Source organism: Dryas octopetala, chromosome 5, assembly GCF_963921425.1.
Source record: "Dryas octopetala chromosome 5, drDryOcto1.1, whole genome shotgun sequence".
In the NCBI taxonomy this organism is placed as follows: domain Eukaryota; kingdom Viridiplantae; phylum Streptophyta; class Magnoliopsida; order Rosales; family Rosaceae; genus Dryas; species Dryas octopetala.
In genome coordinates, this window is record NC_141370.1 from 16,212,947 (window position 1) to 16,227,833 (window position 14,887).

The window sequence follows — 14,887 nt, forward strand, 5'->3', positions numbered from 1 at the left end:
AGATTTAATGGATGATCTAGTGAGTCATATTCCAATCATAGATAATGATAAAATTAAAGCAAAAGCGAAGATACAAATCAACACACTCAAATATGCTGACTAGTGACACAAACTTGGCCAAGCCATATATACCTATAGGATTAAGAAGCTTGGGTTGCATATGGAGGCCAGTAAAGGTGAAATGCAATCTTGTAGACAACAGTTAGGCCCTTGAGATCGACCGGAGATGATGTCACGTAGCCTTGAACAAACAAGAAATCACCAGTGCCTCCCACAACAGGATGATCAGCGGGCTTCACGTTATGTGTGCCTCCGACTATGGAAACTGAACCAGAGTGGTGCTTTAAACGCAGAGTTATCTTAGCAACTGAAATGCTCCGAAGCCCATCCAAGCTGGATGTGATGGAAGTTCCTTCAGCTATTCCAACTGCTTTGGAGGATCGATTGGCAGCAACAGTCATGGGATCCTGGAACACAAACAACGTGCCAAAAGGCGTTGTGGTTTGACTCACGCCTGTTCCGGCCACGCCATTTACTACAAGATATGCGCTTTTGTTTATGGTTTCGTGTTGAAAGAGCGCGAAATGGAGGGACTTGAGTTGGTGGTGGTGGTGGTGGTGGTGAGAGGTTGTGGTAGAGTTGGCTTTAGTTATGATGACAGCAAAAAGTAGAACATGAAGAATTACATACACTCGCATAGAGGGAGCCATGACAGTGTTAAGCATGCCGAGCCACAAACGCTGCCAAGGACTTGGAAAACACTGAATTTACATATACCCGATCTGGTTCAACACTCTTATAGATGGAAATTAACATCACTGATTTTTCTTGTCTCATTATAAAAATTCACTTTTTCGGTTGCGTGTCTTACTTTTTCTTCAAAAGATAAAATATCCAATAACACCACGTAACATACTAACATGACATTATAAATCTACTCAAATTATATCACGTATACAATCATTAATACATTATATTTGGTCTACAATTTAAAATAAAGATACTAATAATCGTATACGTGTTATAATTCAAGTAGGTTTATAACACCCGTCACTCAAATTATAAAATTTCTTCACCATACATGAGCTTTCGGTTGAGCTTCATATGGTTGAGGAAGGTTGGGCTCTATATATGCAGACTTTTCAATCTTTAAGGCTGCAATTTCAGCCAAGAGCATGTAACAGTGCAGTCCGGGTTATTCCACAATTTGCTGTCTGTTTCTGAGTGTTTAGTTTGGGTGGAGGAGGAACCTTCATGGCTCACCTCCACTTTTCAAGATGATAGAAATATACTTGGTGATGCTTTAAAGCTAATATTATTATTGTCTTAATTATTAGAAAATATAATATAAAAGGGTCACTCCGTCAACATGACACTATATACCGTCGGATGCACAAAACACAAACTATGGGGTTTGATCGAGACCATCCAAAGAGGGGTTAGGTTGATTATCCCAAAAAGTGGTATTTATCTCTGCAGTGAAGTTCACGCAGGAACCATTATTACAAAGTTGATTTGGTTGCTGGCTTGCTGCTTCATTTTCAAAAGTATAGCCGCCTTCAACTGTATGGTTGATTTGAGTGGTAAACAACAGATCCCCATTTATGAAGTCAAATCGGTCCATTTAACACGGCAGTGATAAAAGAATATGCATGTACAATTTATTCATAATCCTAAGTTCCTAACAGACCAGATACAAGTCATTTATTAGGCAGATCGATGATATCGTAGTAAACTGATCTTGGTATTATTTGATAGAAGTCATATTATATATTAAATTGGAACAATATAAAAGTTTAGATATTTTTTAAATAAATAATAGTTTGAGTAGCTAATTAGCAAGACTAAAGCTCAGATATCAAAATTGAAAAAGTACCCTTTAAACAGTTTAGACTTTAGAGTAGGTACATTGAAGTGCATCTTAATTGGAATTTAAATTAGGTCTAACATGAAGGACTACTGTTATTCCACTTCCATTTACTGGCTACAAGATAACATTAAAGCAAAATTGAAGATACAAATCAAAATACTTAATTTATTTCCCATATGATTATTCTTTTGTAGATTATTTTTCTTAGAGCACAGCTAAAAAGTGATTATTTAGAAGTCGCAGCAATACTAAACCGACTCTAAACATAGGCAGTAGTAACACAAACTAGGCCAAGCCCTATAGGATTAAGAGGCATGAGTTGCATATGGAGGCCAGTAAAGATGAAATGCAACTTTGTAGACAACAGTTGGGCCTTTGAGATTGACTGGAGATGTTGTTACATAGCCTTGCACAAACGTGAAATCACCAGTGCCTCCCACAACAGGATGATTAGAGGGCTTGATATTATGTGTGCCTCCCACAATGGAAACTGAACCAGTGTGGTGCTTCAAACGCAAGCTTACCTTAGCAACTGTAATGCTCTGAAGCCCATCCAAGCTGGAGGTAATGGAAATTCCTTCGGCTATTCCACGTAGTTTCGAAGATCGATTGGCTGTGGCAGTCATAGGATCCTGGAGAACAAATACAGTGCCAAAAGGGGTTGTGGCTTGAATTTGACTAATGCCTGGTCCAGCTACGCCATTCACTATAATATATGAACTACTGTTTAAGGTTTCATGCTGAAAGAGGGCGAAGTGGAGGGACTTGAATTCGAGTTGGTGGTGGTGGTGGTGGTGAGAAGCACAGGTAGCTTTAGTTAAGAGGAGGGCAAATATTAAAGCTGTATTGAACTGCAAAGAGAGAGCCATGGCACTGTTGTTTAACAGTGTTAGAACTTGCTTGGAGAATGAATTTACATGAAATTAGTCTGGCTCACAGGTGTGGCACTCTTATACAATGCACAGCATGAAGTTTCTCAGTTGGTGAGTGATTTTTTTTCTCGTCAATATGACACTGTGAAACTTGATTTACATAACTGGCTCATTCTCTAACAGTTTAAGCTTTTAGGATCTAATGACTGTTTAACAGACACTTTCTGCCATCCAACGCACAAAACAAAAACTATGGGCCGGGGTTTGATCGAGACCCTCGAAAGGGGGGGACAGGTGATTATCATTATTAGAAAATATTTTGAAAAGCTATAGCCCAACTGACTATGTATAGTTGCATTCACTGGTAAAACAGCATATCGCATGTATAGTCAAAGGGGGTCCAATCTTCTACTGTGATTAGAACAAGGATTATATCTCATTGATGATTAGAACATCTTTTAACGCACATCTAATCTTTTCTTTCTTCAAGGGTGGAGAATGATAAGTCCAAGCAAGGTGACTTGAATGACCAAATTGGTAGCAAAGTCACAGGCATTAAACTTGTGAACCACAACACAAACTAGGATGGTTAATAAGATACAAATAGTAACATCAACAAATATGCATATACAATAATATGTAATACTTATTGACTAAAATAGCATATAAATTTGGTCAAATACAGTTCTGCTAGTTATCTGGGTCCATATTTTGGATCCAATTCAAGTTTAAGTATAAGTATCATACCCAAATTTAAATTGGCTATCCTGGAAAATACAAACAGCTTAGAGTGGTAGGTACATTGAAGTGCATCCCATGGCCCTGTAAATCTATGCATGACTACCACCACATGATCTACATAAGCTCTGCGGCATTAAGAATGTTACATTTGCTTCTTTTTCTTCTCAACATAGTAGTAGCTTTGCTGGAAGCTCAGAATTGCCCAAACCAAGTGCCATAAACCCAACTCTGGCCACAGCACAGGAGGGCAGTACAATGGGCAGTTAGTAGTTTGCCAAAGAAGGAAATTGCTCAGTCGGGTTGCACCCGAAGTTCGGATCAGGATGTCTGGATCAGGTGCCACTGCCATGTACATGTGCTTCTCAACATCGACCAGCTTTATACTAGGCCTTTTCTTCTGCTGCTTCTTACTCTCTTGAACTTCTTCAATCAGACCATTGCAAGTTTTACTTGCAATTTCATCCCCTTCAACTCTTACAATCTTACCATTGGTATTTAATGCTGCTTCTCCATTCAAACTGTCATTGCAGGATTTGTGAACATCATACTCCATCCCACCATTAATCTTCTCTCCCTCTTCAACCCCATAAATCACACCATTGCTAACCTTGATTGCATTCAGTGCTTCAACTTCATTCCTTTTCTCCTTGCAGGATTCTTGTACAGCATGGACGATCTCATCACATGAAGTATAGGCCAGACAGATCAAAAGCACAGCCTTGGAGTTGTTGGCAGTAGCCTTCATTGCCTTTTCAGCTGCAACCCTGACAGACTCATTGAGAAGTTTCAAGTTACCAATAAAGTGTACTCTAATACCATATTGGTTTACAATAGATTCTTTCTCAAGCAACCCCTCAATCTTCTCCTGCAGCAGATCCATTAGAGTTTGTACCTCTTCGGGTTTTCTCTTGAAATTGTCAATGCTGAAGGCATAGACTGTTACATACTTCACTCCCAATTCAAAGCAGTACCTAAGAAATGACATGAGAACCACAAATCCAGCTTTGTGGCCTTCGCCTACTGGTAAGTTCCGTTTCCTTGCATACCTTCGGTTCCCATCCATGATGAACGCTATGTGACCGGGAATGGGGCCAACAGATAAAACACTAAACATGCATTTCCTCAAAAAAGTACCAAAGCCCCCCAACGTTTGGATCTGGCTTGCATCACTAGCATTATAATATTTCTCCATCATATGATTCACACAAGCTAAACGACTAAAGCCAAAGCGACCCTGCTTAAAGAGGAATAAACCTCAGTCTACAAGTAAGACTAACACCCACGATACATAGTAGAAAAATATAGCAAAGGAGTAGAGAATACTGAGGAATGCTTGCATGAGAATAGGGGGAGAAGTAAAAAAAGAAAAGGAAAGATGCACAAACTGTCCAGAAACGAAGAAAAATGTAATATATGAAGCAATTTGTCAAATACTAGGGAGGTATCCAATCAAACTGAGCCCATGACAACCTCATGTCCAATTCTATATCAAAATTTCTGTGTGCACAATTCAATGTTTAAGAATTAACCATATGCTTAACACTACAGAGGAGGCTCTGTTTCGTTTTTTTTTTTTTTTTTTTTTTTCCCTTATTTGGGAATTGGATCTTCAAAGTTGAGACTAACTTAAACCACAAAGATATACGTAAGAATTCAAAGTTATATACGTCAAAAGGTCTTTGTATTTTGTACATAATAACAGAGAGACCCACCACAAGGTCCACAACCAACCCAAATATTACCAATAAAATTTTGATAATTCTTTTAGCAAATTACATTTAAATTAATAAAATTATTTCAATATTACATAATAATCAATGTAAATTTTTTTTTTCGAAGGTGAATGAGTTTTGAAATTATATAAAGTTTAATTACTAAGCTCAATCCACTTAAAACTCAATGAGTTTTTAGTCATAAAGGTCAATGAGTTTTCAGTATTCAAAGCCAATCTTGGGTTCCAAATAATGAACACATGAAACCCAAAAGAGAAAGTCGTCCAAGTTTGACACTTTCCAATGTTTCCACTCCTTTCCTCAGTTTTTTGAGCAACCAAACAGAACAACAAAGTATATTCATGAAGAAGCATCACAATTCACAGTTACACAACACAAGAAACTACATAAAAAGCACATAAATAAGTACATAGACGAATAAGTAAATGCATAAAGGGATCGACTTACGTGAATATACCGATGAATGATCGTCGACCACTGGCGACCCAATGAATAACCAAGAGAGTTAAGGTTTATATATAACAGATAGTGAGCTACTGAGCCACAAAAACGTACATTTATTTTTGAAATAGAAAAAAAAACAGTGATCGCAGAAAAATGGAAGATAATGGAGAAGAACACAGAAAGCCACAAAAAATATAAGTGTGAGAAGAAGAGTTTAGAAGAGAATGATGTTTGGTTTGTAAGAAAATGATGTTTGGTTTCTAAGAAAATGAAAAAAACAGAAGCATACAGCCAACCATACACACACTACAAAGTTACAAAAGGACTGACAATAATGGAAAGGAAAAGGGAAAGGGAAAGGGACACCCTGCATTTCACAATGTGACCCTCGTTTTAACCTTTTCTGGTGCGCTTTGTGGGGGTTTTTTTAAGTAGGCACTCTTTTTCTGTCCCCAACAATTATTGCGTTTTATACATTATAAAAACAAAGAGTAATGTTTTTTTTGGGTCTTATAAAAAACAGAGTATTGTTAGCAATTTGCATGTTTTAATCATACAATGTCACAATTTCTATGTTTATTAGCAGTTGTCATAAGGGATGAAATGAGTGTTTCAAGCGATTTTACTGATCCATATAAATGAGTCTCACTACCGTTAGAGGTGATCCAAATTATTTTATTTTTGAATATTAGTATAAATCAATTATTACATCACTTGATAAGCAAATGTTTTTTTTTTTTTTAAATTAGGCTATTTTATGAACTTTTCAGAACCGTTAAATATATAAAGGTTTTTTTTTTTTTTTTTCATCAATATGTTTACTGTACAATAAAATTAATGTGATCAGCAATATTAAAGAGCCTTGTACTTCTAATTCAGGCATATGCTGAAAAAGTGGGTAGCATACTAGGATCCATCAATTTCATTTAAAGATTGTCTCCTTAATTATGAAAGTCAAAAGTAGTGGTTGAGGATTATGGGTGATTAGATAGTTGAAATTCTTGGAGATGGTGTCGAAGTTGTACCATCTGCAAGAGGAGAGATTTAAAAAGTCCCAAGTAAAATATATATTTTTTTTTTTGCAGAGTGTTGATGCTCAAAAATGGTAAAGCAGTCAACGTCGAGTCAAATCATGTGGACCCATTGACCTACCACTGAGTGGATGACACGTCAAAGTGGGGTATGAACGGGTAGCTAGGTCCGACTAGTGATTAGTGGAGAAAGAGTAATATCCGATGCACCCTGCGCAAGTACACAAAAGTGAGCGGGAAGAGCACCGGTGTGGTACCGGCCGAAGCTCCTCTGACGCTCAAGTCAGTGTTCAGAGAGATCTGAGAGCAGAGTGAGTGAATAGTATAATATTGATTGAATCTGTCCTTTTGTGACAAGAAAGTACCTCTTTTATAATACCTTTGGAAGAGTGTCAACCAATCCGGTGATGACACGTGTTCCTTGTGATGACTTGCACTGTAGGAGCGCCACGTGTCACCGGTCTCGAGGATCCGAGTGAGTTGACACGGGTCGGGGGCCCAAGAGGCTTGAACTTGGGAGGCCGGAGCCTAAGAGGCCGGGGCCCAGGGGGCCGGAGCCTATGAACTTTTCAGAACCGTTAAATATATAAAGGTTTTTTTTTCATCAATATGTTTACTGTACAATAAAATTAATGTGATCAGCAATATTAAAGAGCCTTGTACTTCTAATTCAGGCATATGCTGAAAAAGTGGGTAGGAATGTAGGATGCATCAATTTCATTTAAAGATTGTCTCCTTAGTTATGAAAGTCAAAAGTAGTGATTGAGGATTATCGGTGATTAGATAGTTGAAATTCTTGAGATAAAGTGTCGAAGTTGTACCATCTGCAAGAGGAGAGATTTAAAAAGTCCCAAGTTAATTTTTTTTTTTTTTTTTGGGCAGAGGATGGAAGTTGGGGATGAAGAGGTAAAAAAACAAAAAAAAGGCCACAAAATCAATATAAACCGCAGAATTTGGTGTTTCATATGTCACACTTTATAGTTAAAAGATTAAGAAAGTTAGGAGAGAATCCAAATCCCAACTAATATATTACTTTCAAGAACAACATGCAATTAACATTAACTGCCATCTGCCTCTACTTTTTTAGTATTATCTGGTGGTTGTTAACTATGCTTAACATCATGTGTGAAGCCAATAATTGATCAACAAGTGGAGCTCAATAGATTTATCATTGGACTCTGCTCAAAATTATTCAAGATTTTATTGTAATCAGGTTCTGCTCATAATTTAGCATATACAAAACCATCCAAACCCACATTATAAATTTCTATATATGCATCTCCCCGTGCAATAACCATGAGTAAAATTTGTCTTGAATTCCAACGAATTGCTAGGATAAAGAGAAAATGTAGTGTGGTTCAACAAACAATCCTCTGATTCAGCACAAAAGGTGATTACAAGAACAAAATTTGTTACAAACTACAACAATTGCTACAAAAAATAAAAAATCAGCATGGAAAAAGGAAAAAACAAATAGAAGATGATTGTTCAAACATTCTAAATTCAATGTCTGAACATAAAATTCGCATGAGCCAATCTTTGACCTCATTGAGTGCCATGATACCTAGAGTGAAGTGGGGAACGATGAATAGATTGGGCATGAGAACTAGAACTAGAACTAGAACTAAAAGTAGATTGAAGAGAGGTAAGCTTGGATGGCTTTGGTTTTTCCTTGATTGATTGGATCTGTTCCAATGCCTCCAGAACTTCTCTCATGGAGGGTCGGCTTTTAGGGTCCGGTTCTAGGCATTTTAGAGTAACATGTGCTGCCTGTAATGCTGCATTGAAGGAATATTGGCCCTCCATCCGTACATCCATAATGGTTCTCAACTTTCTTTTATGAAGGAGAAGTGGTTTAGCCCAGTCAACCAGATTAAGTTGTTCCTTGGGGCGTTTTGTATCAAGTGCCCGTAATCCTGTTAGGATTTCGAGCATCACAACACCAAAGCCATACACATCGCTTTTCACATACAAATGACCTGTTCATTTATGGTGTACATGTCAGGCATAGCAGCTTATTTACTTTACCCAAAACAAGAAAAAAGAAAAAAAAGAAAAGATAAAGCTGCACTTCTTATATTAATTTTGGATTGAATGCCTCTGTTCATTAAAGGTTTGCATTTAAAAGCTGTCTTATTCATCAACCCCCCTAACAGAAACATGTAAAGCATATATTCTGGTTGTTGAAATCAAACTCTGAGGGTCAAAGGCAGATATCATTAATTACCTGTTGCAATGTATTCTGGAGCAGCATAACCATATGTGCCCATGATCCTAGTTGACACATGTGACTCTCCACCAGTTGGCCCAAATTTCGCCAAGCCAAAATCTGAGATCTTTGCATTGTAATTCTGCAGATCGAAGATAATACAGAAGAGGGGGGGAAAAAAAAAAAAAAAAAAAAAGAGTTTAATCAATGTCATTTATACATGTGCATGATGAAATTATACATTCATATGACCAGGAAATTAGCAACCATGGATTTTGTCCCTGGCCAAAATCAATCAACTAGTCTGTAAGGGTGTGATAACACAATGAAATTAAATTCTTAGTCCTCAAAGTTTGCTCTAGTGCATGTACAACCACCAAAATACTGTTGAATACACAGTTTTTTCTGCATATGTTCCATAATGTTGTCTCATCTATCAGACTGAGCATATTGTACTTGGATGCCAAAAAAAATGAATTCGAAATCATTAAATAATCATTCATTCCAAATTGGCAGCTATATTCCTATATGGGCTACCACAGTTTCTATCTTCTTAGGAACAAAATAGAGCATAATGCATAATACTAATTAAATGAGAGATAGAAAGGCTGCAGGGATAAAGAAGAACGAACCCCGTCAAGCAATATATTTGAGGCCTTGAAATCTCTGTATATAACTTGTTTTTCTGAAGTGTGTAAGAACGCCAGGCCACGAGCTGCTCCAATGGCTATACTGAGTCTGTTGTCCCAAGAGAGTGGTTCAATACCAGGGCTCCCTACTCGAAATGAAAATTGGAGTCAGCCCAACAAATTTGTGATCATGAACAAGCAAAAATCTTTTTTTTTTTTTTTTTTTTTTTTTTTTTTTTCAGTTCTTTGTTTTGTTTTCACATTCGTACTTCTGAAAAGATGATTCTCCAAGCTGCCTTTTTGCATGAACTCATAAACAAGGAGAAGTTCCTTATCCTCCCAACAATATCCCAATAGCTTGACAAGGTTGGGGTGAGAAAGTCTTCCTAGAAAGTTCACTTCTGACTGCATTATCAAATATGGCAGGAAACACATAATTAGCTCAAAACCTCTAAGTAATTACCTTGAAAGAAAGCATAGTACTGAAAAAACGTAGGAAGATGAAAATGGGTTACACATAGGCTACATAGCCTTTGCACCAAAATGTGTCACAACTAGGATAGCAATCATAGAGGAAATTGCACTATTGGTTCGTTTATTTTTCACTTAGTTCCATATTGGTCCACGTTCTTTTTTTCATTCAATATTGGTCCAGTGACGTGTTCCATTGTGGTCCAAATCATTAAATTAGCACAAACGATTATCTATTTTAGTTATGTATCATGCACGAGGAAGTGCTGCATGTGGACCACAACAGTGACTCATGTGCGCAGTACATTACTAAAAGTCTAAAATATACGGACGTTTGTACTAATTTGATAATTTGGATCACAATGAAAAACGTTACAAAATTAGAGAACCAATATGGAACGAAAAAAAAAAAAAGGACCAATATGAAACTTTCTAAAGAAAAGTAGACTAATGGTGCAATTTCCTCACAATCATAATATAGGAATTAAAATCACACCAATTACTAGGATTGGGTCTCCAATCTTTATATGCCATGTTAATATTTATTCCACATCTGAATGCCAATGGTCTCAACACAAAACTGTGTTTTTAAGATGAAAATGAGTTGGAAGTCCCAACATACTGACCAATTCCAATGGTGTTTTCCATATATAGCCTCGTACCAATGCTATGCAAAATGATAATAAAGAATTAAGAGAAGTTTGCTGACCAATTCAATGCTTTCATTGACTAAGGGTCTGTTTTGTGTCTTCATGCATAGATGAAATAAGGAAGAAAATATCTGAAAACAATTTTTGAATTAGGAACCAATCGTGTTCTTAATCTTTAATAATTCAACCATTCTTTCTCCTCAAGACTTATTCATTATCTTTCTAAATAGGTAATTTTGTAATCTAAGTGGAAAACGACACATTTTTATAAAGTGGGGCCTACAGGGCTACATCTTCTTTGATGAATTCCCATGGAATTGAAAAATAATAATAATAGTCATAAAGCCGAGGCAATAGGGTAGCAAAATCATGACATCGTTAATTATCAAAGATGCCCTCTTTATAAATAAGTGGATAAAATACAAATGGCCATTATTGAAAATGCTCAATAATGCACTAAGAGTTTTAAAAAAAGTACCTGCCACTCTTGAAAGCCTTGCACACTTTCTGGGTTCAATTTCTTAATGGCGACCATCATGCCAGTGCCAGCCTTAGAAGGTGCAAGGGTTTTCTCATCCACCCAACCCTTGAAGACCCTCCCAAACCCTCCTTCACCAAGCACTGCATCTGGCCTGAAATTCTTGGTGGCAGCCTTCAACTCTGCAAAACTGAAAACTCTCAAGTTGGGTGCCTCCAAGATTTGTCCATTGCTCTGTGACTCCTCCATGTTTGGGCTTGCCAGCTCTGAAAATTGACTTTTCTCTGCACTGCTGCTTGTGTTTGAGACTCTGTTGGTGCTGTGATTCCCAGATGTCCCTAAGAAATGGCACAAAATATATATGCATGATCAATCATGTATGGGAAAAACAAAGAAAGAGAAAGACCACATGCATAAAGGGAAAGAACCCATGCAAAAATTTGTGAAATTTTCAAGGACCCATTTTTCTTTGTATTCATCTCAAGTAATTGTACCTGCTGATGATGATGTTTTGGTGTTAGGATGAGGATCACTAGAAGGAGATCCCCAGCAAATACCCATTTCCAATCTTTGTTAATGAATTATATTTTGGTGTTTTTTTGTAGAAGGAGCGAAAAGAGAAGTCTTTAATTAGGAGAATAATGGAAAAGTGGGTTTTATCTGCTGGTTTGTGGCTTTATATATATAGTTGGATTGTTGGACCTTTTGTTCTTGGCAGTTGCTGTGAACCCACTTTGTTGTTTCATTGTTAGTGACTTTATATAAGTATTATATATTTTCGTACATTATTAAAGATTAAATGTTTTTAATTTGACATTTAATTACAAAACATGTGATGTGGAGTCCTTTGCTGTGAAGAGTTCATCTTTTTTTTTTTTTGGTCGAAAACAGGGTTCATCTTTGATACGATCATACGATACAATATTTGTAATTTGCATGGCATACAATTATATTTAACAGGAAAAATCTATATATTATTAATAAAAATAAGCACTCACAAGGTAATTATTACAAAAAATTTTCACAAATTAATAAACTGTGTTAATAAATTGATTTCCAAATTCCAAGTCAACTTAAACTTTTTTTTTTTCATTTAATCTCTAACAGGTCTGTTTCCACTTATTAATTATTATAGAATTTATAGGCGACTATTCCTTTTTTTTATTTTTTATTGTAACTTCTTTTATTACTGATCACTTAGTTGGCGCCAACTGTTGCACAGATACTGAACGTACTTGTAGCAGTCAACGGTCCCATCATCAAAGAAGCTCGAAGTCAGAGAATTTGTTGCTTATGATTTGTAACTCTGTGGCGACTGGCGATAGAGATGAATTTTAGAAAATAAATATTGCAATTTGCAGTATTTTTTAGAAGGAAAAATTTTACAAACACCCCAAATACTTTAATGATTGTTTTATTTTAGAATATTAATTTTATTTTGTGTTAATGAAGAATACATGTTTTCATTTTGTGTCAATTAAGGACCATATTTTTTTTCAGTTTTTATCTCAACTTTGACCCGACTTTGAACTCATCAAAACTCTACCAAATTTAGCAAACTTATATTTGGTTTAAAGATATGCATATCTTCTTTACAACCATATAAAGATCACCCAAATCGGATCTCTACAACTTCAGATAATCGGCCCCAAAATAAGATTCCCGAAATTGTCTGATTTTTCAAATTTTTTTTTCAGAGGTCCGATATGACAATTTCGGATACCTTACTTTTGGGCCAATTATCTAGAATTGTAGATGTCCGATTTGAGTGATCGTTATATGGTTGTAAAGAGGAGATGCATAGCTTTAAACCAAGTATAAGTTTACTAGATTTGGTGAAGTTTTGATAAGTCTAATGTCGGGCTAAAGTTGAGATAAAAACTGAAAATAATATGGTCCTTAATTGACACAAAATAAAAATATGTGTCATTTATTACCACGAATCAAAATTAATGTCCTGAAATAAAACAACCATCAAAATATGTGTCCTGTTTGTAAATTTTTTTCCTTTTTAAAATAAAATTAACAAATAAAAGAGGAAAACTATTGTGGTGTACACATCTATTATTATGTCTACACCCTTATCAAATACTAAATCACTGTCATAAAACAGATAAACAACATCCTAAATAAACATATAAACGTAGTGACGACTTTTTCTAAATGGGAAAGATGATTGATTACTTTATCTTCCACTTGTTTGTGGGTTCAGTACGGTTACCGTACCAAAACACCCATACCGAATTCCGACCGATATGAGTCGGTAACCGATCACTTCGGTATCGGTCGGAGAGTGGCGGTGCCGACTACAACAGAGAGAGAGAGAGAGAGAGCGGCGGTCTGAGGTGGTTTCCTGGTGTTTTCGCGTGCACAGAGGTTGGCTGGTGTGGAGAGGGTTCTGCAGGAGTCGGCACCGGCGAGAGGATCTCGCTGGTGGTCAGTTTCTGATCGGGTGGTGGCCGAAGTGGCTGGGTAGTTGAGGTCTGTGCGTGCAGGGGTGGGTTGCGGGCTGGCAAAAGGGACTGGTCTGGGGGGTTGGCGCCGACGAGAACAGCTCGCCGATGATCTTGGGTTGTCGGGGAAAGTGGCCGGAAGGGCTGGACTTGGGTGGAGCTAGGTGTGTGCAGGGGAGTGTTGCCAGAGAGAGAGAGAGAGAGAAGTCAGTGAGCTGGGTGTGCGCAGGGGAGGGTTTGGATTTTGGGGTTTCAAATTTCAATTGGGATTTGGATTTTGGGGTTTTGAGTTTTTTATTTTTATTACATATTTTTTTTATAATTTATAGTATATAGTCAATAACTTAATAGTTTACATGTTTTTTAATTTATATCATCTTCTAAACCTTAGGATATATGGTATAGGTCATATACCTAATAGGGCCGTTAGGCTAAATTGCTAATACCATATACTAATAATAATATATTATACCATATTTTACTATATTATTCTTAGATCATATTATACAATATACTAAATTACTAATATTATCATATTATACTATACTATACCATATTATAGTATTATACTATATACTATATACTATATACCAAACTCTAAGTTACCAACTATGAATCTATGAATTATAAATTTATAGTATTAGACTATTAGGGTATAGAAATTAGTAATTTAGTATGAGATATCATATACATATACAGATATACTATATAGGGTTTATAATTTAGTATAATATTAGGGTTTAGGGTATTTTTAATTAATTTTTATATAAAAATGTATTATATAAATTAAAAAACATATAAGTTAATAAGTTATAGGTTTAGGGTTTATAAATTTATATATGTTTGATATAAATTATAGAAAATTAGAAATGTATTATATAAAATTATAAATTATATAGAAAGGTAATACTAAGTATTTTATATTTAGGGTATACCAATATAGTATAGAAATGTATAAAAATAAATTATTTTAATTATATTTTTTCAATATACAGTTGGTATCGGTAAACCGTCGGTACCAGGTTTTATAAACCGATACCGTTACCGAATTCATCGGTATTTTCGATATCGGTACTTTTCGGTATAAAAACCGGTACAATATCGATATTTTTACCCAGCCCTAGTCAAACACTTGTGTAGGCAAGCACCCAATTGATATAATAATGTAAAATAGTCCTTTGATTCAATGATTGGGTCCGATATTTTAGCACGTGTCCACAAAGCAAGTAAAAAAAAAATGAAATCAAAGGTTTTGTTTGACATATGGATGATGGATCCTTCCTTCTGAATTAATCATCATGCATTG

At 36.0% G+C, this 14,887-nt stretch overlaps 3 protein-coding genes and 1 pseudogene across 5 annotated transcripts; all 4 read right to left on the reverse strand.

The window, feature by feature from the left end:
• Positions 1-27: 27 nt before the first annotated feature.
• LOC147284925 (dirigent protein 2-like) lies at positions 28-792 on the reverse strand. Its single transcript, XM_086244143.1, has one exon. It carries the CDS (start codon positions 723-725, stop codon positions 141-143), a length of 585 nt encoding a protein of 194 aa, XP_086100269.1. The 5' UTR covers positions 726-792; the 3' UTR covers positions 28-140.
• Positions 793-1,926: 1,134 nt separating this feature from the next.
• On the reverse strand, positions 1,927-2,891 carry LOC147284926 (dirigent protein 19-like). The gene has a single exon (XM_086245203.1). It carries the CDS (start codon positions 2,737-2,739, stop codon positions 2,176-2,178), a length of 564 nt encoding a protein of 187 aa, XP_086101329.1. The 5' UTR covers positions 2,740-2,891; the 3' UTR covers positions 1,927-2,175.
• Positions 2,892-3,380: 489 nt separating this feature from the next.
• On the reverse strand, positions 3,381-5,891 carry LOC147284927 (dehydrodolichyl diphosphate synthase CPT3 pseudogene; annotated as a pseudogene). Of its 2 annotated transcripts, none has more exons than XR_015122437.1 (2): positions 5,664-5,891; positions 3,381-4,717 (listed from the first exon to the last, which is right to left on the reverse strand). The product of XR_015122437.1 is annotated as a dehydrodolichyl diphosphate synthase CPT3 pseudogene, transcript variant X1 (transcript). The 2 variants fall into 2 exon arrangements; XR_015122438.1 differs by having other exon boundaries at positions 3,381-4,720.
• Positions 5,892-8,107: 2,216 nt separating this feature from the next.
• Positions 8,108-11,840, reverse strand: LOC147284928 (putative serine/threonine-protein kinase PIX13). The gene is made up of 6 exons (XM_086244422.1): positions 11,623-11,840; positions 11,129-11,466; positions 9,799-9,934; positions 9,533-9,675; positions 8,919-9,042; positions 8,108-8,670 (listed from the first exon to the last, which is right to left on the reverse strand). Exons 1-6 carry the CDS (start codon positions 11,687-11,689, stop codon positions 8,237-8,239), a joined length of 1,242 nt encoding a protein of 413 aa, XP_086100548.1. The 5' UTR covers positions 11,690-11,840; the 3' UTR covers positions 8,108-8,236.
• Between the last annotated feature and the right edge of the window lie 3,047 nt (positions 11,841-14,887).